Source organism: Anser cygnoides, chromosome 7, assembly GCF_040182565.1.
Source record: "Anser cygnoides isolate HZ-2024a breed goose chromosome 7, Taihu_goose_T2T_genome, whole genome shotgun sequence".
In the NCBI taxonomy this organism is placed as follows: Eukaryota; Metazoa; Chordata; class Aves; order Anseriformes; family Anatidae; genus Anser; species Anser cygnoides.
The window spans coordinates 22,535,711-22,560,651 of NC_089879.1; the positions used below are offsets into that span (position 1 = coordinate 22,535,711).

The 24,941-nt window shown below is 42.9% G+C and overlaps 1 protein-coding gene across 5 annotated transcripts in view; it reads left to right on the forward strand.

Annotated features, from left to right (window-relative positions):
• Positions 1 to 24,941, forward strand: part of PRKG1 (protein kinase cGMP-dependent 1) — a 466,622-nt gene that overhangs the window by 306,372 nt on the left and 135,309 nt on the right. For all 5 annotated transcript variants that reach the window (XM_048069304.2, XM_013171986.3, XM_048069303.2 and 2 more), the window contains one exon: positions 23,580 to 23,657. In XM_048069304.2, coding sequence (XP_047925261.1) covers positions 23,580 to 23,657 — 78 coding nt within the window. The remainder of the gene's footprint in view (positions 1 to 23,579; positions 23,658 to 24,941) is intronic.

Sequence of the window (24,941 nt, forward strand, 5' to 3'; positions counted from 1 at the left end):
TGCTCTTCCATGTGAAAGCAAATTGAAGCCATACAGAACAAGTTGTCTGTTAAAATAAAATTTTACAAACAAATTGAATAAGCCATTAATCTATCATCCTGATAAAAAAATGCATGTGACTTATTTTGACGGTTTCCATGGCCACTCCATCCTAGTGGAAATGAAACCCAGAAGGACTAAATGAGGTGACACTGATACAGGGCACTATTTTTTCTCTCCTTGTGCCAGATCTGCCACCTCAGGCACATCCCACTGCATTTCTCTTGTTTGGCGGGAATTGAATGGAAAGCTGCCTTTGGGCCAGACAGTGCTGATCCTGTGTTAACAAATATCAACCAGATAGTGTCTTGCATGAATAACAGGGATGGAAAATCGGAGGGGAGGGAGCAGCACGTCTCATGAAATGGAAACTCGTGTGAATACCCAAGATAAACAGGACTAAATATTTATCTGGTTCATATGACTGTGGTTGAGGAAAATAGAGTACTGCTGGTTAAAATAAAGGTGCTGGGAAATTGTAATTGAGTCCCTGACTGATTGGCTCCTTTTCCTCAATTGTATTGCTTTTCTAGAAGAGTGTGTAACACTGTCAGCACCGGGAAACACTGGAGCCATCTATACCAACAGAGCACATGGACTTCTTTAGGAAAATAGCATTGAGGGTTGTAAATGGGCAAAACTTCCTGTGGTTATCTATGTAGGCTTTAGTATAAAGATAGGTTCATTAATAAACCCATGAGGAGGTGCTAGCATCTCTGTCCTTTGCAAAATTTACATATTGTAATCATAATGAATGTAAAAATTCTGCATCCATAGACTTTGGCCAAGACTTTGAATGGGTTGTGTATTATGTACCTTGAAAGAAACAAAACACATCACCTATGCAAGGGCTTCTTAGCTTGGCACCCTGCAGACCTCAGCTTAGACTTGTCTGGACCTATCAGGCAAAATCCTGAGACTTTGATACAAACAGCAGGCTTTGTGCAGAGAAGCCCCTCTGAATGCCAGTTTTTCTAATTCAGCTCGTGTTAGTTGTGCTGCGATGTGACCCCTTACCATCAGTGAGAGCTAGTGGTTTAAGTGTCACAGGCAAGCAGAGGATGGGACAGGACCTCCCTCTCCTTTCAGCTTCAGCAGGCTGAAGTGGGTGGCGTAATCATGGCCTCTGCTCGATGTGAAGTGCAGGGAATAAATGGCACCAACGGAAAAACTAAAATCACAGTCTGGGAAGAAACATTTCAGTTCCTGGGAGTGAATATTTCCTTGTACAACTAGGGTGATTCTTTAGTTCTGAAAGTAAGTAACTTCTGAAAGTAAGTAACTCTCTGTATCTCCAAAATTCATTGCACTTTTTCTGTTCGTTGTAGGAATGTTTTCTTTAGAAATAGCTTCATGTTTCCACCTTGGCAAGCCTTGGCAAAACATGGTAAGGGAGATTTTTTTAAATTCTCTACAGCTTGTACATCTCCCCCTGTTCACCGCTGAGGGCTCTCAGGTCCGCGCAGGTGGCAGGTCTGCCCGTGGGGCTGCAAGGGGGCGGCGAGCTCTCATGAGCATCAGCTCACCACCAGACATGGACGTGTTTAGGGCTCTGCCTCCAGCTTAGCGCGAGTACTCTCTTGTCCCTGAGGCACTCTGTTCCCTACCACGGTCTCGGCTAAATCCATCCCTAGCTATTAAAAAGTTAGCCACTTCCCTTGCAGTTTTGCTGACCCTTGTCCTTTCTGTGGTTTCTGCTGCTGACCATGTGGGTCAGCATGGTGGTGGTCACCTTGCTCTTTCTCTGCAAAATGTCTGGTAACTACCATTGAAGCCCCGTTTTCACCAGTAAAACCCCTGTAGCAAACATGTGTGAGGCCATTTCACTGCTTTGGAAATGCCTTCTGACCTGAAAATGCTCAGGACAAGTGTCTTTGTTTGCAGGCGGCCCTGCCTTGCATCTGCTCTGCGTGTTTAACAGCTTCAGTTCTTCTCATGATGGGACCCCCTGTACTCTGCTCTGGTGAGGCTGCACCTCAAGTAGTGTGTTCAGCTTTGGGCCCCTCAGTACAAGAAGGACACCAAGGCCATGGAGCGTGTCCAGAGAAGGGCTACGAAGCTGGTGAAGGGCCTGGCACACAAGGCCTGAGAGGAGCGGCTGAGGGCACTGGGGTTGTTTAGTCTGGAGAAGAGGAGGCTCAGGGGAGACCTCATTGCTCTCTGCAGCTACCTGAAAGGAAGCTGTGGGGAGCTGGGGGTCGGCCTCTTCTCACAGATAACTAGTGATAGGACTAGAGGGAATGGCCTCAAGTTGCACCAGGGGAGGTTCAGGCTGGAAATGAGGAGACATTTCTTCTCAGAGAGAGTGATTAGGCATTGGGATGTGTTGCCCAGGGAGGTGGTGGAGTCACCGTCCCTGGGGGTGTTTAAGGAAAGGTTGGACGTGGTGCTTAGGGACATGGTTTAGTGGGTGATATTGGTGGTAGGGGGATGGTTGGACCAGATGATCTTGGAGGTCTTTTCCCACCTTAATGATTCTGTGACCTGCTGAGTGTTTGTGGTGGATACAGTCAGTGAGCAATGCAAACCTTGCAGCCACAGAGGGCATCTGCCAAACCTTTACAATTGAGGAAATACGCTATCTCTAAACTGTTTTTTGTGAAATTAATTTTAAAATCTCTCAAGAAGCAGCTTGCGTTTATGCTGAAAATCCCAACTGCTGGGGAGGAATCTTTTCTGGAGGCTTTCCATGGGGAGCTGGATTGCTCCACAGACAGCAGGGATTTATTATTTCTTAATTTGCTGTCAGAAGTACTGCTGCACTTTTCTCTGGCCTTATTTCATAAGCCACAAACACAGTATCTGTTTTGTGTTGTTGTTATTGTTTTTTTAATTATTATTTATTTTTATTTTTTATTTCCCCCCAGTGAAAATTATAAAATGCGCTGAAGTCAGGTCAAAGTTTCTGGGGTGCCCTGGCTGGAGAACTACATCTCCTATGGCCCACCAACACGTGTGGATACAAGCATATGTAAAGCAACTGTAAATCTATGCAAGAATCCCAAAAGACATTCAGAAGGGCAGAATTTTTAAAAGAGATTTCATTAACTGTTCATGCATCACAGTGGCTTGCTGGGCTGTTGCAGAGCAGTTTCTGCAGTAGTGTTACTGCCTTTGCAGGGAGTAGAGTATTTAAACAGATCAAGAACAGCAAATAGCAGAACTGCTGGGATGTGCCTCCCACCTAGAGAAGCTATAGATCGCTCATTAGCATCAAATGTTAGCTCTCTTGGCTACTGAACAGCATCCAGCAGTGAAGGCAGAAAAGCCAGTGCTGGAGGTCTCCAGAGGGAAAGTGGAGAGGTCTGGCTGGGAGGTGGGGGGTCATGGTAGAAAGCGGCAATGGAAATGTGGATTCTCCAAAATAGCACCAGATTGGAGTCATTCACATATTTCTTTCCTTCCATAGAAATAATAACCCAAGGTTGTGCTGCTTCCCCTCCTGAGGGTGCAGCTCTGGCAGAGGCACCCCAAGCACAGCCCTAAAAATCTCTAAATGTCTTACTCCTTGAATGCCTGCAGAGGTCAATAGAGATGATAGAGTTGTGAAATCGCATCATAGGAATGGCGAGAACCTGAAAACAAATGGGGACTCCCATTTTCAGTCTGGATTTTCAAGTGACATGTTTTATTGTTTTTTTGTATTTTGTTTTTTTTTTTTTGTGCCTTCCTTGTGCAAAGGAGTTTCAGCATTGCTTCCAGCTGCCCCTGGAGAAGCGTCATCCTTTCCTGGTTTTTGCACTGTCCCCCTGCATTAAGCATCCCTCCCTCATCAATAAATCCCTCTCACCTAGTTCAGTGGGTAGAAAAAAGCCACTTCAGCTGGGATGTGGTTGCCATCAGGGCACATGGCAATGGTAAAATCATGGAACAGTTTCCAGGAGATCAGAAAAGAAATCAGTGAAATGCTGCTTCAAACTTCAGGTGGTGTGGGGTTTTTTTTGGTAACAATGGACTGAGCGGAGATTAAATCCTCTTTGTGATAACTCCCTGATAAGTTGCTCGTTTATAAAGCTGCTACACTTGGCATCGCCACACCAGGGTTATGCAGCTTAATGGGCATACATGGTTGCTCTTTGACAGGTTGCATTAAAACCGGCTCTGGCCTATCTGGAATATATTTTTGTATTATCTGTAAATGGATTCTTTAGCCTGTCTATCACAGCCATAAAAGAAAAACAGAAAAAGAATCGTTGTTAATCTTAGATGATTTCCAGCATTTCATAGATATGAAAAACAGATTTAAGTGAACCTTATCATTTGCATGAGCAGATTTGCAGACTTTAGGCATGCCAATGGATTTGAATTTTTCATAGCGTGTGGGACAACAGGGAGGTCACAATGAAACTCATAAGATCAAGTAAATGTTTCCTGTGTGATCCAGCCATGTGCTTCATTTTCCCGTATCTGTTAGGTTACTGCAGTTTGTAAGAAGCATTGCAGTGTGCCTGGCTATCGAAACCCACAGTGGATTTGTTTGAATGAAGAGATTGGAAGGAATGGGTAAACATTATCTACTTACTGTCATGAAGTAAGCTTGAAAGAAAGGAGAAAATTCTAGCTACCTGCCATAGTCATTGTAAGACTGATAGGGTTATGCACTTGAGAGCAGACGCTATCCTGCCAATGTCTTTAGACTGTGCGTGCTTTGCATCAGCCAAAAAGCCAGAAACTGTATTTTTGGTGGAAAGGAGCACTTCAAAAAACAGAATTGCAACAGCAGGGTTGATTTTTAGCATTTTGTTTCATATAGGCAGAGTGCATATGGACTCTGTTTTTCTAGGCATTTTATATTTTGCTTTTTACCTGCAGATGGGTCAGGGCCAGTGGGTTGATGTCTGACCTTCACTTCTCGTGCCAAGCAGCTTCATTCAGTTTCCTTATGCTCCTGCACTTGATGTGTTTTGTTTCCAGTTGCTAAACAGGCATTTGGTGAATAGTACTCTTCTAAAAGTGAACTGGTTCACAGTGATGTTAGCAGCAGCAGCAAGGTATAGCATCATCTTGCTCCAACTTGATGGGCGGAGTACAGCTTCATACAGCACATTCTCCCCTTTTAATGAAATAATGCTTTCACTACTGATTCTCTTAACGCTATATATAGAGCTTTGATGAATTACACAAGCATTACCTTCAGCTTTGATGTATTACACTATATATCTTAATGAATAACATGAGGAAAAAAAGCACACAAACACCTGTAACAGTCTCGGTTGCCTCCTGCATCAGCCCCTTGGAGGCATCAGCCCCTTAGTTTGCAAGGAGCACCTGTGGGGCTGGCATCGGAGTCTAATGGCAGCTGCTCTAACAGCCCAAGCACTCTCAGCCACCTAAAGATGCACATAGCAGTCTCCACGTTGATTAGGTGCTTGCTCAGTGCCGTGGTTTTGTGCAGGCACAGGGAGAAGCAGGCTGGGGGGCTTCAGCTTGCTGTGATGGGAAGCCTGCAGGGAGAGTGCATGTCCCCATTTCTGGTCTGGTGAAATGACCTTCTGTGAGTTTATCCTAATAGCAGTTTCCAGAAGTCCCTAGTTCACCCCCCATATCACTAGTTACATACCTATATACACGTAGGCTCATTTTGGTGGCAATGAGCTTGCCAGACTCACTTCATTTTTGTTTTCAGGAACCAAAGAAACAAAATCCAACTGTATACTGATTTGCAAATGTTACATGATTTCCAATCTCCACCCTCAAATGGTACGAAGCAGAAAAAGTGAGTTGTTTCTAATAAAGTTCTTGTTATCTGTAGAAAGCGCGTTGTATGCACTTTATCTATAATAGCAGAAAAATATAATTAGCAATTATATTAAACTTTAATTAACTTGATGGGTGTTTTCCCCTTGATTCAAACATTTCCCCCCTGGCTTCTATACCATTGCCCACAGTGACACCTACTGGCATTTTGAACAAGGCTGGCTTGCAGGCTGTAGTCTTGAGCAAGTCATGCCAGGCATTAACTAGGAAAATCCAGAGGACAGTAAACGTGGCCATGGAGACACCTATGACCACCAAAGGCATGGTTCTGGGCTGGACTCTGAACCATGACTCCCTGCTCTGCGCTGGGACATCGAGCTGGGACCAGCTGCAGAGCCTCCAGCGATGGAGCTGTTCGTTGGATCACCACTTTATGCTAAGCAAAAGAGCAAATGTTACCATGGGGACATTCCTCCTTTCCACAGACTGTGGTGGCTTCTCAAAGTGCACCCCAGCTGGCAGGTGTTTCTTTTTCAGGGAGTTTATTTTCCCTGGGAAGCGGTGCTCTTTTGAGTAGCATTCATTTTTGTGCCTGGATATTATTAAACATGCAATTAAGGTCTCAGGGTTATATTTGAACTAACTTCTTATTTCCCGCTATCGGTGCGGTATTTGCAGTATCTCACAGTTGTAATAATAGTAATTGAAAAGTGTCTTTATGATAGCAGAAATCCATTTCGTCCTTAATCCATGAAATAGTAGGCATCGGATATCTTAATAGATAACCACAAGAGTAAGCTGCTGGAGGAAGGGAGAAAGGCATTAGAAATGGAGTTACTGATGTGGTAAAATTGAAATGGCCGTATTTCCATACTGTGCAGAACCCAGCAAAACAGCATTTGAGATGTATTAAAAATGTAAATAATAAAACTTGTTTCTGTCCTTCTTAATAGAGAATTTCTAGCAAAGCTTCCCAAAGTGACACTCCCTACCTCCGCAGGGGTCAGAGCTGGGGCTTGCAAGGGGAGAGAGTGCCACAGCCAGTGCTGGGTGCCACGGGGCTGCCTGCCGATTGAATCGTTCTTGCTCTGCTCTCCAACAAAGCCATCTCCTAAGCTCTGCACGCCAGCCCTTGCTCACCAAAGCCCTCTCTCACTCTCCAGCATAGAGGGCAGGGGTGCTGGAGTAGCCAGGAGGAAAACTGAAATGCAGGTACAGTGTCAGCACTCCCTGAGCAACCCCTTTGGGCACTACAGGGACCCTCAGGTGTGTCTTCATCCGCTTGCAATAGCAGTCCTGATACAGCAAACTCAGAGTCTTCCCTGAGTTAGAAAACCTGTTCAGTTCACCCCGAACTGTTACTGGGTAGCCTGTTCCTCTAGAAAATTGCTAGCAAGTATAGAACCTGGATGTTAAAGTAAGCAAAAGTCAACAAAACAGATTTTCCTCTTAACAGTGAGTTTATCAGCCACTGGAACGGATTGCTCCTTAATGGCTAAATCATCCTCCCATGCAGCCTTTCAATGGAAATGGGACATCTTTCTGCTGGAGAAGTTTTTTGGTTCAGTAACGGGTTGTTCGGTTAGATGAAAAGGGGTTTGATTTTGGTTTTGTGTGTTTCTGAGGATGAGCTGATGTAAATGGTTCATACTGACCCTGAAAAGGTCTGAAACTCAAAAAAATGTGTTCTTAATCCTTAAAGCTTTCAGGGAGTTGAGCACAGCTGAGAGTTTTAACCTTTCATTTGGAATCTTTGGGGATTATGGAAATAGGAACACAGGACTGTACTTGAGCGTCATACACAAGTTTTGGTGTATATTGGTTTGGATCCTGTAACAGTAGAAAAGGAATGAGACTCGTCATCTCAAAGCATTGTCACAAGAGACTACCAGAAGTTGTGAAATTTAAGTCTTAAGCTGGTCCCCATAAGAGATCTGCTCTCATTGTTGGTTGCGTGACGTTTCCATTTACCTGTTGCTGAAAAGACAATTTCATCTTAACCGTGGAGAAGGGTCAGGGTTTGGGTACTCTGGTACAATTGTAAGCAACCTAAACACTCCTTAGGCACCCTGAATTGCTTGTGTGGCCACATCCAAAGGGTGATGTGGCTGAAGGCATTGGGATGGGCATAATTCAATCCTGTGCTGCCCTCTCCTCAGTTGCTTTTTCTCCCTTGCTGCTGATGGGTTTGGAAAGGTGAAGGCAAAGCCTGGTCTTTCCATAAATGTACACCAAGAACACTGGGTGGCATTTACAGGTTTTCCTCGTGCCATCAAATGTGAGCAAGGGTGTTCCTTCATTGCTTTCTGTCAAGAGGAAATACTACAAATACTTGGACCTAACTTGCCGGTGTGGCAGGAAGATGAGGTTGGCTGTTTTTCTGAAAATGACTTTTACAGCAGATTACTTGTATTCAGACCTCAGGGACACGCTGAAGACAGTAAGGAAAGCCACCTTCGCAAAGTGTAAGCACTCGTCATCCTCAGGCTTACACGCCAGATGGGAGGTGGTGGGTCAGAGCACGCTGGGTCGGGTTAGCATCTCCCCAAAGGCTCCTGCTGTATGCACTAAAGAGCACTTTGATGCCCTTGTTCAAGTCATTTGACTCTTCAGCTGCAGCGTGCAGCTTTGATAACAGATGCCTAGCATTAGAAATGAACTATTAGCGACTGTCATGACTCCATATGCTTGGGGGCCGTAACACAGACGGGCTGCTTCAGCTTTCATACTTGGATTTCCCACAGTTGGGTCCAAATGGACAGCTGCGGTGTCAGGAGGTCGCCTGATCCCAGCACAGCTCTCCCCCTGTCTGGGCATCCCCCAAAAGGGGGGAAGTCCCTGTAAAAAGCCAGGTGTACGTTGGGAAGGCACAGATACAAATGGGAAAGGCTGAAAGTCAACTCCCTGCTCAGCTGCGGGCTTCTTGGGAATGGCCATTTAGTCTGCCTTTGGTTCATCATCTGAAGGGCATGGAAAAAATGTATGAAGGGAACTTTTGCTGGAGACCCGTGTCCTTCAGATACCCTTCCTCCAATCAAAGTTAACAGTTCGTGCTGAAAAATAAGAGTCCTGAGTATCTCAGAAATAATATAAAAAACAAAAATAACTCACTGTATTGGTAATTCAGAGGGAAGATGAGTGCAAAAATAGCTCATTGCTGGGAAAATTTATGGTAGTGCTGCAGAAGAAAATGCTGATGTCCTAAATCAGGGTGTCAGTGGAACAGATGTACTCTGCTCTTCCCATCCCTGCCTGCTGTGTGGGACTGGGAAACATGAACAATGAGCCTGGTTTTACCAGCATGCACTCTTAGGCTGTGATCTTGGACTGGGGTGGAGGTTTTCCTTGGCTGTGAAGGAGTGGGGTTTATTAAGCATCATGATGGACAATCCTGTCTCTGTTGCGATAGTCCCAAGTCATAATTTTCCAAATTCCTGGCAGAGAAAGCCACAAAAGATAACAATTTGTCATGCTTTGGAGTTCAAAATCTAGTGAAGTAGTCTCTGGATTAGTGTGCTGTCCCTGCCTGGTGAGGAAATAGTCAGCTGTCCACTAGCAGTGCAGTGTCTTGTGCCAAAAATCTGACCTAGATTATATTTCCCAGTGCTGTTCTGCTTTTCTTTTTAGGAGTATTAGTGAGATATACTCCAAAAAATGCTTTAAAGCACACAATAGATGTATTCATTCAAATAATAATATGACTAGTCATTACATGAGACCCAGATGAAGATGTTGCTGTTGTAGGGTTAATTCTTTGTATGCTTTATCTTTTGGTAATCTAAAGTTTTTATCGTGTTCTGAATTATTAATGTGACTTTAGTTTCATGTTTCATTACTACTTGGACAAATGTCTGGAATAAATCATAGGCAGTGGAAAGGTCTGGTAAAACTTTTTGCATAACAGCTTTGTAGCAAAATTCAAATTGACCTGGCTAGAATTACCTAAGCCTTCCTTGTCTAAGCCTAAGCCTTGTCACTTTTGGAAGTATTTATATTGTTCTCTTTCCATTGATAAAAGTTGTTTTTTTCTATATAAAATAATAGAGCATTCTGTTTTTCATGTTTCAGTGCACATTCAGAGTAAAAGTTTACCCATCATTGTTTTAATGAGTGTATTTTAGGTGCTTTATCTTGCTTACGCCAATGTAATTCACTTCTAAAATTCATTGTAATCCAGAGCAATTGTTGGCAAATCGGGAGTGGAGCCTGAAATTTGTATGCGTGCAGGCTGATAAAATTGCAGTTTTCTCTTTGTACAGTTAATGAGAGAAATCTAGGTAAAAGGATAATATTTTCTATCAACAGACAAAATCCACAGAGGTAAAGAAGGGAGCAAAATCCGCACTAGGTAGTACTTAATTTGATGCTGTAGGGCTCGCACATTAAGTCAGAGCTGATTGTCACATACCAAAAACCCTAAAGAATCTGCCAAACTAGGAGAAAATGGTGAACTCCATGGGCAAAATTACTTGTTTCAGTAAAAATCAAATGCTTTTCATGATTTTGCTGTCAATACATTCAGTTCCTGAGGACAATTTAAAGAAGCACATTTGGATATGGAAAGTAGACTCTCTTCTTTGCTTCAGATTACATAAAGAAAATGTGCTTCATTGGAGGTTACTTCAAAAGTGGCTGAGTATATTCAATTGCTATGCTCTTTTATTCCTCATGACAGATTAGAAAATTAGTTTCGATCCTCATGACAATACAAATAACTTGTCTGAATAAGCATTAAAAAAATGTTGCAAATGAAGAAAAATATATGAAATATGTTGACTTGCATAGTTTACTTCCAATTTCATTTTTGCAAGGAATTCATTGCTATTTTAATGGTTGTGGAACTGATTTGGAGATTTATGGAGGAAAACTATGGTTCCATAGACATTCTTTCAGTGAGAGTATAGAAACAAAGCTGCTCAAGAAAGGAGGAGGAGAAGAGGGGCTACTTTTCTTGCATTTCATTTGAATTTAATTAAAACCCCATATCCTTATAAAAAGTTGCTTGCAATTTTGGAGAAACATTGCGGTGCAGTGACACAGCATTGTAAGAGCAGTTGGTTGCTGGCTGCATTTCCTCAAAACAAAGCTGTCAGGGTCAACATGCTGTCATAGGGACGAGGGGGACCTTTTGGTCTTGGCGTTTAAAAGCAGAGCAAAGCTCCCTCCCTTGCCACCAGGGAAGCGGGAGGGCGCTGCCGTCTCAGCGCTGAGAAGCGCTCTGGGCTGTGGCGACAGGTTTGTGGTGCAAGTGTTACGGGACATGAGTTGTTCAAACAGAGATTTGAATTCTACAAAAGTGGAATACAAAATTAAATGTGTCTGACCTGTCATAGGCATTGAAGTACTCTTTTTGTCATGTTAAATCTTACGATTTCCAATGGGCAGCTTAATTTTTTTATTCCCTTTGGAGTCGGCATCAACCCATGCAATTGACTTGCTATATAATATTTTTAACTTAAATTTGACTTGATTTAACTGTTCACTGATTTTTAGTCAGAGTAACTGATTATTTCCACTCTGTTGCCTAGGTATCCTTTCTCTGATTACTTCGCACGCAGTTAATTCCCTGCATTTCCCGTTCATTATCTGCGAATTGGTTGTTACAGCCAACAGGCGAAGTATTGGTTTTTCTATCCCAGTTCAGTGACGGATCTGTGGCCTAACATCACTAGCAACTTTCACGCAGCTAGTTTGCTGTCTTTCATTATCGCCGTCATTTCTCTTGGGAATAAATCATCTTGTCTGTTTCAGCTCCTCTTGTGTTTTCTGGAGCAAGCCTCTTTTATAAGGCTCCTCTCCCAGTTGTCTTCACCTGTCCCCACGTGCTGCTCTCACCCACATGTACCACCTGTGTGTTCTCTTAATCCATGAGCTACCTCACCTTGAGTTCTCTCCTTTGACATTTCTCTTGACCTTTTTCCTTCTTCATCCCCATCTGCATCTCTTTGAACTTTCCAGCCTATTCGGCATCCTCTCTTTCCTCCATTTCTCCTCCTTCTGAAATTCCTCTTTCTTCTCAGAAGATCGTCCTGACTGTTAATGTGCTTTTATTTCTCTTTTCCTGTTTCTCTGCACTTGAGGAAATGAAGCTGTCCCCCACTGGCAGCACTTCTGCAGTTGATCTCTTCTGGTGGCCTCCTGCGGTACCAAATACCCGTGTGGTGGCAGGGCTGAGCTTCCTCCTCTGATCCCTCGTCCTTCCTTTCTCATCCTTTGAGCATCTTTACATGTGGTCTTTCTCCAAGAGCATCACAGTTTCCAATCCTCCTTTTGGCCCACTGCCACCTACTTCATCTCCTCTTTCTCGTCTTGTATTTCCACATCAGTCCTTGCTATGTATGTAGGCAGGTAGATGCTATACCTCCAGAAAGGAGCGTTTCTGGGCTTCTACTGTACTCCTAGACATGTCCTCTATAAAAAGGTGTTGGGCTGCAGGCAGCAGCTTGGGCATCTCTTGACTCAGTGCCCTGTCTGCTCCTACTCGTGGAGGCTGTCGGTGACCTCAGGGGGCAGCAGGGACAGGGTCAGGCTCCGGGGTCAGGACGGTGGTGGCTCCTGCACCAGCAGGTAACAGCAGTTCGTGCCTTAATGTGTTTTCTGGGCAGAAACACAGAAACAGATGTTTGCCTCAGCGCCTCAGGAGCCGAGAGGCGGTTGCCTCCCAGGCTTAGGAAACCTGATGGCTCTCCAACATCGGTTGTCAGACTGCATTACAGTGGCAACGTGGATGGGACAAGAATTAAAATGTGGTTTCTAATGCTTTGTGTCTACTTTTAGAGCAAATTAAGGCAGGAAATTTATTTAGCGATAATTCATTTAACTAAATAATGCATTTTTGAGATGCTCTTTCCTCCACTTTTTCCCTTAAAAGTGCACAGTGAATTTAGGAATCAAAACTCAGTTTCAGGGCATCGATACAAACACTAATGGACTCCCAGAGCCCACATCATCCCGGCTTGCCATCTGTAGACGTCCCGATAGCTGATACTCTGTGATGTCCTTTAGCCTTAGAGGTGGCTGTGTACGATCTTTGAAGCTCTACAAATCTTCATCTGCTCAAGACAGCATCTGCTGTTCAGCCGATACAACAGGCGTTAAGAGTCCCTAAACATGCTCCGGGTTGCTCAAGACCATTTGTTTTGATGGTGGGCTGGGAAAGAAACTTGACAGTGACAGCAGGACTTGCCTTCACCCAAGAAATGTTTATAGTCAAGGCAGAGCAGAAGGCTGCAGTACACAGAGTTGAGCGAATCTTACAGTTACAGGGGAGGGGACAGAGGAACCTCCTTTTACCAGAGGACTCTACTGATTTGAAGGAGCAGGAAAGAGGGAGCCTAAGTAGCCAGCTGGTTGAAGAAGATGATACCACTGAAGTTTAACCCTTCTTCATACCCATTTTCCTTAGTATTGCTTCATTTAGGGGACTTTTTCAATGAGGCACGTTTGTTTTCAGTGGGAGACCAAATAAATCTCAAGTACGTATGGCACACAAATTACGAGTGGTTCTCTTTACCTGTTATTCATTACCACGAAGAGAGCTGTTAAGGCTGGCTGTTCTGGTGTTGTAAGTCTAACTTCTGTTGTGTAAATGGAAACAGAATTGATCAGCTGTGCACCCTGGGTCCTGGAAAGAGCAAGGACTTCTTTTCATGTGAGAAGCTTAGCAAGCTCCTCAATGACCACAACTGTAAAGTCATATTTACAGGACAATGTAAAAGTTTTGAATTCATGGTAAAAACTCAACTTGTGTTTCAGGGCTGGCAGTTTCAGCCAAGAAAGTCAGCGCTCTGGTCAGAGTTAGAAATTGCAGTTTGAAAATTATCTTTTGCTCTAAACCAAGTATGTCGAGTTGCCTGAGTTTCTGTCTAACCTGTGCAATTTACATTTTTATTGCCTTATTTCTACTACCTACCTTGCCTCGCCCACAGCAGTGTTGATGGGTACTGCCTGGCAGGTAGTATGGGAGAGGGCTGGCTCCAGCTCAGTGCCTGGATGCCTTGCATGTCTGTGGGACACTGGAAATGGGGGAATTCTGGAGAAAAGGAAGCAAAGGAGGATACCAGCCCCAGCTCCATCCTTGTGTGGCATGCTCCCCTCCCTGCTAGCTCTCCATGTAACATGGTGAAATTCAAATTTATAGAACAGTAGTGCCAAACTCCAAGAGAAACAGGAAATTAAAGCAATCTTTTAACCAAAGAACTTCAAATTAGGAACATTTATCACATCTTTACGTTTCAGGAGCAGCAGAGGACTGTTGTAGGACTGATGTTTTATTCATTTTGTTGTGTACCCAGTGGAATCGTTGTAGGCTGTACTTGTTTGCTTTAACAAAACAGTTGTTGAGTGTGCCTCTTGGACTGCTGCTGTGCTCCATGCTATATTCCTTTCATCTGGAGAAATCAGTATGTTGTTCTCAAATCATGAATTTATATCTTGGTATTAGGAGGTGAGCCACCAACCTATTTCTCAGTCTAAGGAAAAGGTTTCTCTTGGCATATCAGCTGCTATTTGTTTTGGATTGCAGCGTGTTATTTTGCAGCGTTTGCCTTTTGCCTTTTTCTGGAAATGAAATGAGTTGTTACCAGGTTCTTACCTCCTATCTCAGGAGGATGCTAAGACAACTGCAGCAGAGGACAGACAAACCAACCGTGTGCAGTGATTTGTATTATTCCAGTATGCTGGACCCGAACGTCCACACGCCAATAGCCCCGTTCGGTGCACTACACCTGTTGTTGATCAGGGAGTTGATGGTGCAGGAATCAGAAGCAAAATGTAAGCTGCAGGGGACACCACTACTGGCGAAGATGCCCAGGCTGTGCAAAATGTGCTGAGGAGCATGTTTTCTCATCACTGACAGAGTCCATTACAAAGCCACAGCGAATCAGTGCGGCACAAATAAAAAGTCTACCACAAGGCTTTCACCAAGGTGACAGTCTCCTGCGATTATTACAAAGCAGTTTCAACTTACATACACACGCACACAGATTCCTGATTTGAATTCAAGAGGGTAGTTTGATTTTTTTAAGAAAGAAAAGTAAGTTTGTAGTGCTTTTCTGAGAGAGAGGAAAATTTCCTGGAGGATAGTGCAGCTCAGTTAGGGCCAGCTGAATCAGTAAGGGAGACTGCAAACCCAGGCTGCTGCAGTTCCATCGGCAGGTTTCCTGCTGAAGTTCACAACCATTTGGGAAGGCAGAATTGTGCTAATAACGTCCTGATCACTGCTGGGATGTGCCACTGCAGGTCAGTCTGTGCCCCTTGTCCCTGACAGGTGAGGGCAGGCGGAGTTGGCATGAGCAAGCAGCACCCTCTGGGGTGTTTGCCTCCCTCGTCTGCTTTTCCAGCCCCATGTTCCGTGATGAAGTTGAATTAAAAGGCATGAGTTAACAACCCTCGATTCCCATCAGCCATATGCCCTTTCCATATTTTAATTCCCCATTTGTTAGACGTAATATTGTGCTAAGCTGTTGTTTGGAGGGAGTGTCAGAAACCAGGCCCACTGGCTGCGCCAGGATTCTCAGGCTCGGCAAGCAGAGGACTACAGAAGGACGATTTTGCCCTTCAGCTCCCTCAGGGAGCAGCGTTTTTAGGTGTTTCGTGAGAGTGGGACTCATACTAAAGGCAGAAAAAAAAAGTTTTATGATTCCTAAAGAATTCAATACAGCAGACCAATATTACCCTGAAATTGGTTTTGCCACGTTTTCTAGCAAATAAACTTTTTAAAATTGTATTTTGCTAGCGTTGCTGTGGTCATTTTAGACTTGGAAAAAAAATTAAAGCAGAAAGTCCAGAACAGAAACAAAAGTATTCTGAAAGTTTCTTATGTTTGGAGTTTTGCTGAGGTTCTGTGAATATTTTTGAACAGCCAGCAAAATAACATATTTAGAAGTATTTAAAAAATACACCTTGGGGGAGATGGATTGTACATTCAGAACTGTCATCAAGCCCATGTTATCCTCACTGGTTTATGTGGTGCAAACCTGTGGCTTGTTAATAGAGCGTTTGGCTGCAGAGGGTGAAGCTCCTCGTCTTAAAGCTACCTTTGTGTTTCTGTTCCCCTTACGTGACCTTTTAGAGGATTTTGGCATCTCCGCACCACAGCCGACGTGGGTTACGTAGCACTCCAAACATTAAATCTATTTTCCACCTCTTTCAAATGTTCTCAGTGTAAACACAGAAGTCAAAGGCATCCAGTTGGAGAAAAATGAGGTTTTCTGAAGCTTAACTATTGGGTTGGTCTCTAGTGTCGAGGTTTCTCCTCACAGCCTGTGTCAACACTTGGCAGGCTTTAAAAGCTCCGTAGGTTTTGGTGGTGGTCAGGAACAGAAGCTTTGAATGAAGTTGGTGGTTGCCAAAATAAGGCTGGTGGACCAAAGTCTTCCCCCAGCTGTCTGAAGTTGCAAAGCCCGGGCTTTCTCTGCGCTGAGGGTGAAAAGATCTGGGAAGTAAGAAAGGTGATTTTTTTTCCTACGATTAGTGCAACATTTTGAGTTTATGAGCTGTGAGTCATTTCCATGCACAATGCAGCGCTGTGATGGAAACCCCTCTGGAAAGGACAAGGTGCAGAAATTCAGATTTCAGACTTCCTCGTCTTGTTCCAGCCATGACTATATAGTATACTATATTATATACTATATACTATATACTATATACTATATACTATATTAGAAAGAAGGACAAAAACAAGGAGAAAGAAACGCAGTGTGTGATGCTACATTTGCTTAGCAGCTAGCAAAGGAAATTAAGTGCACAAATAACTTTTCTGAGAGGGGTGGCATTGGGTGATTGCTGAGAGCTTTTTGTAGCTGATCAGACAAGCTCTTCCCCTTGGGTCTTGTTTCAGTGGAGGTTTTGCTCGGTGAGGACTTGTGGTTTCACACACAGAGAGCTCAGTGACACTAGGAGAAAACAAAAAGGCAGTTATGGGAGTAATACCTTGCTGTTCCTAGTTTTGTCAGTGTTCAAGGCTGGTCTCAGAAAAATCCATTTGCTTCTCAAGAGAGGTTTAATTACAGGGGTGTTTCCCCAGTCAGGGCTGGGCTGCAGGTATTCTGCAAGGGACGGAGGGCTTCGTGAGGCAGGATGTTTCCTTTTTCCCAGCACAGCCTTCCTCGACCGCGGGCTGTTCCGCTCACATGCAAGTTCTGTGGGGTACATAGAGGACATCGGAGGGGCTGACCAGTATCTCACCTGATGAAGCCCACTAATTAAATATTTGTCCCCTTGGTGCTGGGATTTCTGCTAGGCTTTAAGTCAAACTGACAGCAGAAAAAAGGTTAAAAAAAAAAAAAAAAGATTTTTATAAAAGCTGTGATTACCAGGCAAACTGGGGATCTGCTTTGCTGGTCGGCCACACAAAGGAAGACTTTAAAGAAAAGGATGGCTTCCAGAACTTGTGTTAATTTAGGTTGGAAAAGATATCTTACAAAATATTCAAACTTCTTTGTACGCTGAGGTTGATTTTAACCTAACTGGACATGAAGGCCATTTAGACACAGAGTACTGCGTGACATGGATTAAGGTCTGTCTCTGCTATGTAGTGTCGTTGCATAGAAACTGGCCTTGTTTAGGGATTTATTTATTTATTTAATAACATTTATTTCCATCTTCTCTCTTTTCTTTGGAGAAATGGCAGTTTGGAATTACCGCAAGAGTTGATGTGAAACTCTGCCTGTTGACCTAGACTTCAATGTGTTCAGTGTACGTGGGGTATTCACCGTACCTGCATCTCACTTGGAAGCACCAAGTAGCTTTCACGTATCTTTGAAGAACAATTTCCTGAGAAATTTGGTGTTTGTGGTTGCATTCTGGTAGTGTAAATTTAGTATCCCAGACGTGCTGAGGATTTTGCTGTAAATATTAATCCCAGGAGTAGTGGGAGTGCCGGTAGCATTGATGGTAACGGAGAGCTTAAGGATTGGTGTTCACTACTCAATCCTGATTCAGATGATAAAATTCTTGCTGTTCCTAAAATCAAGATAAATACAAGTCAGCTGCTCTGTCTGCACTGTCTGAATTGCTTGTAATATACCTTAAACGTTCAGTCAGCCTTGCTGGTAGCTGAAGCCTACCACTTATAGGTGTAAGTAGAGCCAACTCTGTTTGTTTAGCTATATCTTCCTAGTTAAACCTCATAAGAGTGAAACTGCAGTCACCGATGCATGGGCTAGCCCAAAACCCTTTTAAAACTGCTCTTTCATTTGGCTCAGAAGCCACAAATTGGGTGTCTAATGCAGGAAAAGTGCTGTTTAAACCTGTGCTTTCCAGCCTGCCTAGTGCTACCTGGTGCTCTGTGACACGAGAGCGTGAAGGTAAAGGGTTGCCCAGACAGGCTATGGCTCCTGCAGGTGAGATCTTACCCTTTCTGATATTATTTAGATGAATTCAGTGATCCCTTTGAACTATGAGAGGAGAAAAATCTGTGTTAGTTTTTGGTGAGGCAACAAATGTACAAAGACAAACAGATGATTGCACAGGTCTCCTTGTTACAGAGGCTTTCTGTGTTAGTTATAACAAACGAACTAAATAAGAAAAAAAAACTCAGTTTAGCTTCTTAAGGTCTAAAAAATATCTCTTGTATTAATCACAGATTTTTGATGAATTCCCAGTTTTGTTGTTGTTGTTGTTGTTTGTTTTTAAAAAGGGATGAGGGGGTCATCATGTTCCTGATCCTGAAAGCTTTTGATATTATACAAGAGACGAGAAGCTGACCGTTATCTGAGCAAGGATTCAGGAATTAACAATTTGGTATTATGCAGAATTGCCAAGGAAAAAAAAAAGGGTAATAAAGGTTGAGAGGTTCAAAAGTGGGCTGCTCTGAAATGCTGGCAGGGCTCTGCTGACACTGTGCTGGCTGAGGGCAGTCGAGAAATGCTCCAGTGACTTCGAAACGCTCATTGGGCTGGCTCTCTAGTCCTGTTTTCTCTTTGCCCAGCTCCTGCCAGGCCTGCCTAGGTACACATGAAGTAAATTCAGTGGAAAAATGAGTGTATGTAGTGTGTACATGACTATTTCTCTTGCTTATATGTATTTCAGGTTTATTTCCTATTAAAATGTTTTTGTTTAGGACCAGATCTTTGTTCCCTGAGAAAGCGAATGAGAGCTTTCTCTTTTTTTAGCTTAGCTTTTTCCTTTCCTCACGCACTGTTTCTGTATATATAATCCAGTGGCTTTGAGCTCCGAGTTCTGCTAGACTCAAGAACCCTGAAAACATGGAAGCCCTGTGTCCATAGCTCCTCTCTCATCACTGAAGAACAAGAGTATTTAAATGTTCATAAGAATTACATGAAGTATGGGACAGAAAGTGAAATCAAAGCTGTAAGCATTAACGAAGAATCTGAGCTGTTTTCTTACAGAAACGTTTAATCTTGAAGTATGGATGTGTTGCGCTTCCCAAAAAGCAGAAACCCCAAGGCACAAATGTTATATCACTTCTTTTCTGAGGAAGAAGCCATCTGTTAGAGCACAGAACTGGTCCCCGATGCACGCACACGTGCTTGGGCCATTCGTTTGGCTGGCACTCTGCAGAGCAGGCTCCCCACGGACCTCTGTGCTTTGCAGAGGAGAACGTTGTCCCCCCTTACTCTTGTAGACTGGGAAAGGTTTGATTACATAGAAAATGAAGTCTGAGGAAGGCTGGAGGCTTCTTCATGTGAGTGGAGCGGATCCTTCTCCCTTGGGGAGAAATTCAGTGCTGGCATCTCCATGTGCGTCCCAGCACTCGATGTTTGCTGCAGGCACCTCCACGCCATGTGGGGATTAGCCTCAGCTCCGTCCCTTCACTTGGCACCACGGTATTCCCTCAGTGCAGAGGCTTTACAGCAGGATTAGCCATGTTTTGGGGCTTTCTTCATTGAAGGGTTTGATCAGGCGGTTGCCACCTCTTGTTCAAGAGGGATAAAGCAGCTCTTGCCCCGTTGTGAAATACCTCAAGGGCCTGGTGTTATTTTGTAAAACAACAGCCTGGGTGGCATGACAAATGCTCCAGGTTTTGCAGCATATATAATTCATTGAAGTGAGTCTTTATCCCCATTCGCCAGAGCTTATAAAGTACAGGTTTGTGGCTTGCTGGTAGGCGACTGTTCCCAACAGTAATTTCTCTGCTTTATCCTTGCTGTTTCTTGAGCGCTGACTCGCACAGATTTTGATGCCAAGCTGGGACCTCAATGACTTAGAACCTTTTATTCACCTACACACAAGACCTTGAAACTATTAGCTTTTCTACCTGGTTGTCTTGGCTTTGTCAAGCTGTGTTTCTGCAGCCTGCCTGCTTCTCTTTGGGCTTTTTCCACTCCATCTACATGCTGGACCTTCAGCTCTGTTTCTCTGCTGAAAAGAAAAAAAACACTAGAATAGAGCAGCTTCTGTGTCTTTAGAAGTATACTCAAAAACCTACGTGACACTTAGGTTTCACTGAAAAAGACAGTAAGTTAGCTTTCGTCACTGCACTGTTTATTGCCTTTGAAAATACAGTATTCAGGGCAGAGCTCTTGGCTCAGTCCTGGATCCCTTCTCCTGGGGGAAAAGTCAATCAAAAAAATTGAGCTCTAAACCTAAATACGGGGTGTTTCACTAGGTGCATTGCTATTTACTTATCTGCTGATTGCAAAGGTGGTTAGAAATATTCATTGCCTATTTTAAAAGCAATTCAGAAATTCTTTAACCAGTTGTATACAGGATACTGGAGCTAGAGTTTAAGATGTCGACTGGTGGTTATCTCCATCAGAAGGGTCCCCTTCAGTAGAGCCTGGCTTTTAGCAGCTTGCTGGATCTCAGCCATTACATTTAATCTTGCAGAGGCAGGTCCAGAAATAGTGATGGGGTCAGTCTAATGCTGGTAAAGGCGCATTTATTGACTTCCCTTTTTGTGATTTTAACTTAAATGTTATTACTTTGTATGCGCCACCACACCACTGTCAAGCTGTCAGAATTCCTGCTGTTCTCCCATTGTTCTTGAACTGGTTTTCTCTATGCGAATTGGAGTTTGTGTTCCTAAAACATGAATCAGCTATGCTATGAATTTGTAGAGCATACTTGCCGAAATGCTTTCTTCAGAGGATGTATAGTGGTACCATATGTACCTGAGACCACGTTGGTACCTTTAATGTGGCTAGGTAAAAGCAAGAGGCTTGTAATTACTTCTGTTTGCATGTGTCATAAGTGAGCACTAACGTGCTTTGCTTACTTCACACAGTGCTTTCAGTCTAAACGCACAGAAATAATTTGGTTAGAAGGGTAAAGCACGCGGATGAGTGGGTTTGTGTTAGAGAAGGATTTAAGAGGACAAGTCAGAGCACTGTTGGAGACTGGATGATTCGAGCAAAAAGAGCACGGTGGATTTAGCCATGAGAGAGATAGGCTTGGAATATGTAAAGATGAAGATGTGGACCAAAGGAAGGGCATGGGAGGGTCAAGCTAATGGAAAGCCTGCCTGACTGGGAACTGATCGAAGGGCTGGAGGAATACGATTTGAATTGTGGGGAGAAGGGCTTGCAGTATTTATTTTGAATGAGTCTACAGCCCAGGGAAAAAAAAATAAATACATATATATATATATATGGTAGGCAAGAGATGCTAAAACCAGAGACAGCTTTGGATCCTTCCAGGCTCTAACTTTATTCTCTTTCCACTCCCTTTGTGGAAGCCTGAATGGGAGGGTTCGGAGGACTCATGTGAGGATCCGGAGATGGCTGCAGGTCTGCGGCTGTCAGCGCTAAGCAGCTGATGCAGCTCATCCTGCTGATTGAGACCGAGACACCAGGCTGGCCTGAGGAAGAGGGCTTTGTCATGTCGGTGTGTTAAATGGCCAGAAGCAGAGAGTAGGCTATAAAGCAGCATCATATAATAAAAAATAGTAAGATTAAAAAAAAAAGTAAAATAAAAATAATAATAATAAAATAAAAAATAAAAAAAATAATTTTAAAAAAGTAAGTCAAGGTAAAATTGAACAAAAGTAGTGTGAGCAGAAGCAGTTTAATCTGCCTAATGGATATAGGTTGCCAATAGTAAAACTGGAAGTTTTTTGACCAGTATTTTTGAGCGTTAGCAATGATTATAGAATTGTGGGTGCGTATGAGATGCAACTTAAGAGGACGTGATCTCAATACCTTATAAAATCAGACCCTTCCAAGGAGTCTCAACCTAGGCACTCAGAAATGTGCATCTTCAAAATGCACTCTGCAGAAACCCCCCACGGAAGAAACAGAACTGGATTTGTGTCCACAGAGGCCCACGTCTCCTCCCAGGCTTACATAGGGAGCCCTTTTCTCCCAGGGCAACCTACCTGTCAGCCTTCCCACACCATTTCTGAAGACTGACATGATGTTACTCAGCATTTGTGATTCAGATAGTGGCCTTTTTTCATCTACAAGTCTTTTGGAGAGTCTAAGGATATTGATTACTAACATCCTCCTTTGACATCGTCTTTCCTTACCCATAATTTCTTTCAGTGTTGTGTATTTAGTATTGTGCATTTCATATGCACTCACGGCCCAAGTATATGTATTTTTAACAACTAGCCTAATTAATTGCATGTTATAGTTCACTTAAACTTATTTTCTTAGAACAGTTATTTTTCATTAGTACTGCCATATGTCCAGTGCTCCTAAAGCAAAGAGTTGTTTTTCTCAGATGCAATAGCTACTTCACCATGTGCCTTGATGTGTTTAGTTTCTTGTTGGAGTCTGCTGTCAGCCTTTAAGTGGCACCAAGAAGGTGGATAAATACAGGTCAATTAAAGTACCTTTGGGGAAAAAAAAGAAAAAAAAAAAAAAAAGAAATCTAAAGCTTTAACCAAATCCTTGGATTCTGATTAATTCCTCTTTCTTAGCTCAAATCCATGCTTGCTGTTGTTTATACATACTTTAGGATTAAAAGATCTGGTGGTCTTTTCTGGAGCTCTGTGCTCATTGTAGCTTTCAAACAACATCCACACCAGGGCTCGGCGCGTGTGGCGTTTTGGGGCAGGCTTTGTCACAAATCAGTGCTGGGACATGGGAGACCTGACACCTGCAGCCATGTCTGTGTTCTCTGCAGAGGCTTGATTAAAACAACAGCTTTCGTTTTACCAGCAGGAGATTTGGGGAGGATGCTTGGTCTTTTGCTCGCCTCTGCTTGCTGTTGAAAGGATGTTTGTTGAATTCACAGGGTGCAGAGCACCTCGGAAGAATCTGCTAGTTTGGAGGTGGGAGGGTTAAATATTTGTGTGGAGTCTTTATTTAGAACATGTTGGCTTATTTTTTGGTGAAGTATAAATGAATATTGATTTTGATGGGGTAATACAAGGGATGAAGCTATCCTATTAAGTTTAGATGCGAGCTCTGACAAGGTATGACAGAAATTTAGCAATAAATATTCCATAAAATAAGACAAAAAAGACAGATTAAACTACTATAATAACAGGGGAAGAGCAAAAATTGTTTATTCAATAAAACCCTTGCTGGCAGTGCTGAAAAAATACCAGGCTTTTTGGTGGTTTAGGTAGGGAACTATTTTTACAACAAATATCCTATTGCAGTTCAGTTCATGTACTGTATTCTCTGTCAAAAATGCCTGTGTCAGGTTTACTTAGTATAAGTGGATTTAGGCTGTGAGTATAATTCATCTGGGCAAAAGCTGGCACTAGCACAGTAATAAGAAAAATGGGCAAGCCAGAAATGGTTTCTTTTTAATTATTATATTCCTTGACATAGAACAATTCTTAAATCACAACCAGTGTCAGACTTGGATAAAATTGGACCAGGGTTATGTTTCCCTAAGCACTATCTTGCAAAACTGCCAAATTATCAACTGAATAACATTATCTGATTATGTTTGGTCATATATTTTTTTTTAATTTTTTTTTGCAGACACACTATGAAAGTGGAGAGTATATTATCCGACAAGGTGCTCGAGGGGACACTTTCTTTATAATCAGCAAAGGAAAGGTAAGTTGACACTCTTCTAAGGAAATATGATGGTGGCGATGGTGATGATGTGCACTTGAAATTCAGTGCCAGCCAGTGCTTTCTCTCTCCCCTCCCCAGGGCACAAATGTTGCAACACTTGACATTTAATTAAACTTCTTGGCATTGTATCAGTAGGGAAGAGTGGCCTGAAGGGAAAAAAAAAAAAAGAGAGAAAAAAAAAAGTAGATCTTATGCTGTTTTACACGTGTGCTCACAGTGAACATTCTGGGGCTTGAAGACAGTTAAGTCTCTCGGTACATGACCAAAAAAGCTCTGTCCTTTCTCCTTCGATGGGTTATCTGCATTGGGTAGTCCTGTGCCATCCCAAGGTGTTCCTGCACGCTACATGCATCTCCCTGCTTTTTCCTTCTAACTGAATCGCAGTTTTCTAAGCTGGGTCAGAGCTTTCTTTTCATTTTTGCCTTTTTATTTAATTGCAGACACTTACTCTGAGTCCCTGCATGCTTCTTTACCCCAGCATCCTTGTAGCCAAATTTTTTTTATAGGATACCCTGCAATACTCAACTAGTCTTTATCAAGTATCCCTCTTAAAAGGCTGACTTCCAGACTTCATTCCCATGACTATCACTTTGTAGCTTTTCCAAATTAAATAATAGGAACTCAGAGAAGTCTCAGATTTCTCTTTGGGGAAGAAAAGTAGTCTAAGTTTCTGCTCTACTGCTCACAGGGGAAAATACGCTTTTTGACCTCTTTTCCTGTAAAATCCTGGTGGGATTTTATGGATCCACTTTTTTTCATTCCATTTGACTTTTTTTTTTTCTTTTCTGGTTTGTTTTAGCTGGCCTAATACTATTACACTTGAGAAACATTTGGCTTCTTTCCATGTAGCAGGATATTGACATTCAAGGGAATACATGGTGGTTTCCCACTGCAGATCAGATGTGATCCATGAAAAGTAAACACAAATAGATAAATGTGCTTGAAATTAAGCCAACCCAAGCCTCCTGGTTCATGGATTTGATATTTGCACCAAGGCAGATAATGTAGTCCGTGCATAATTAAAGTTAGCAAAAAAAAAAAAACCACAAATAAACATGGCATCCACACAGGAGGAATGTGGGTGTTGTACACAGCTGGGTTGAATCCTGAGCTGTCAGCTCTCAGATACTCAAACTAGATTTTCACCATCATCTTCCGCTCTCTATTGCTGGGAGGCAGTCTTTATCAGAAGAAAAAAAGTGTCTTTTTCAGATGAAAAAGATAATAATGGACAGGTTTCTGAAATGAAGCCAATCGTTGACA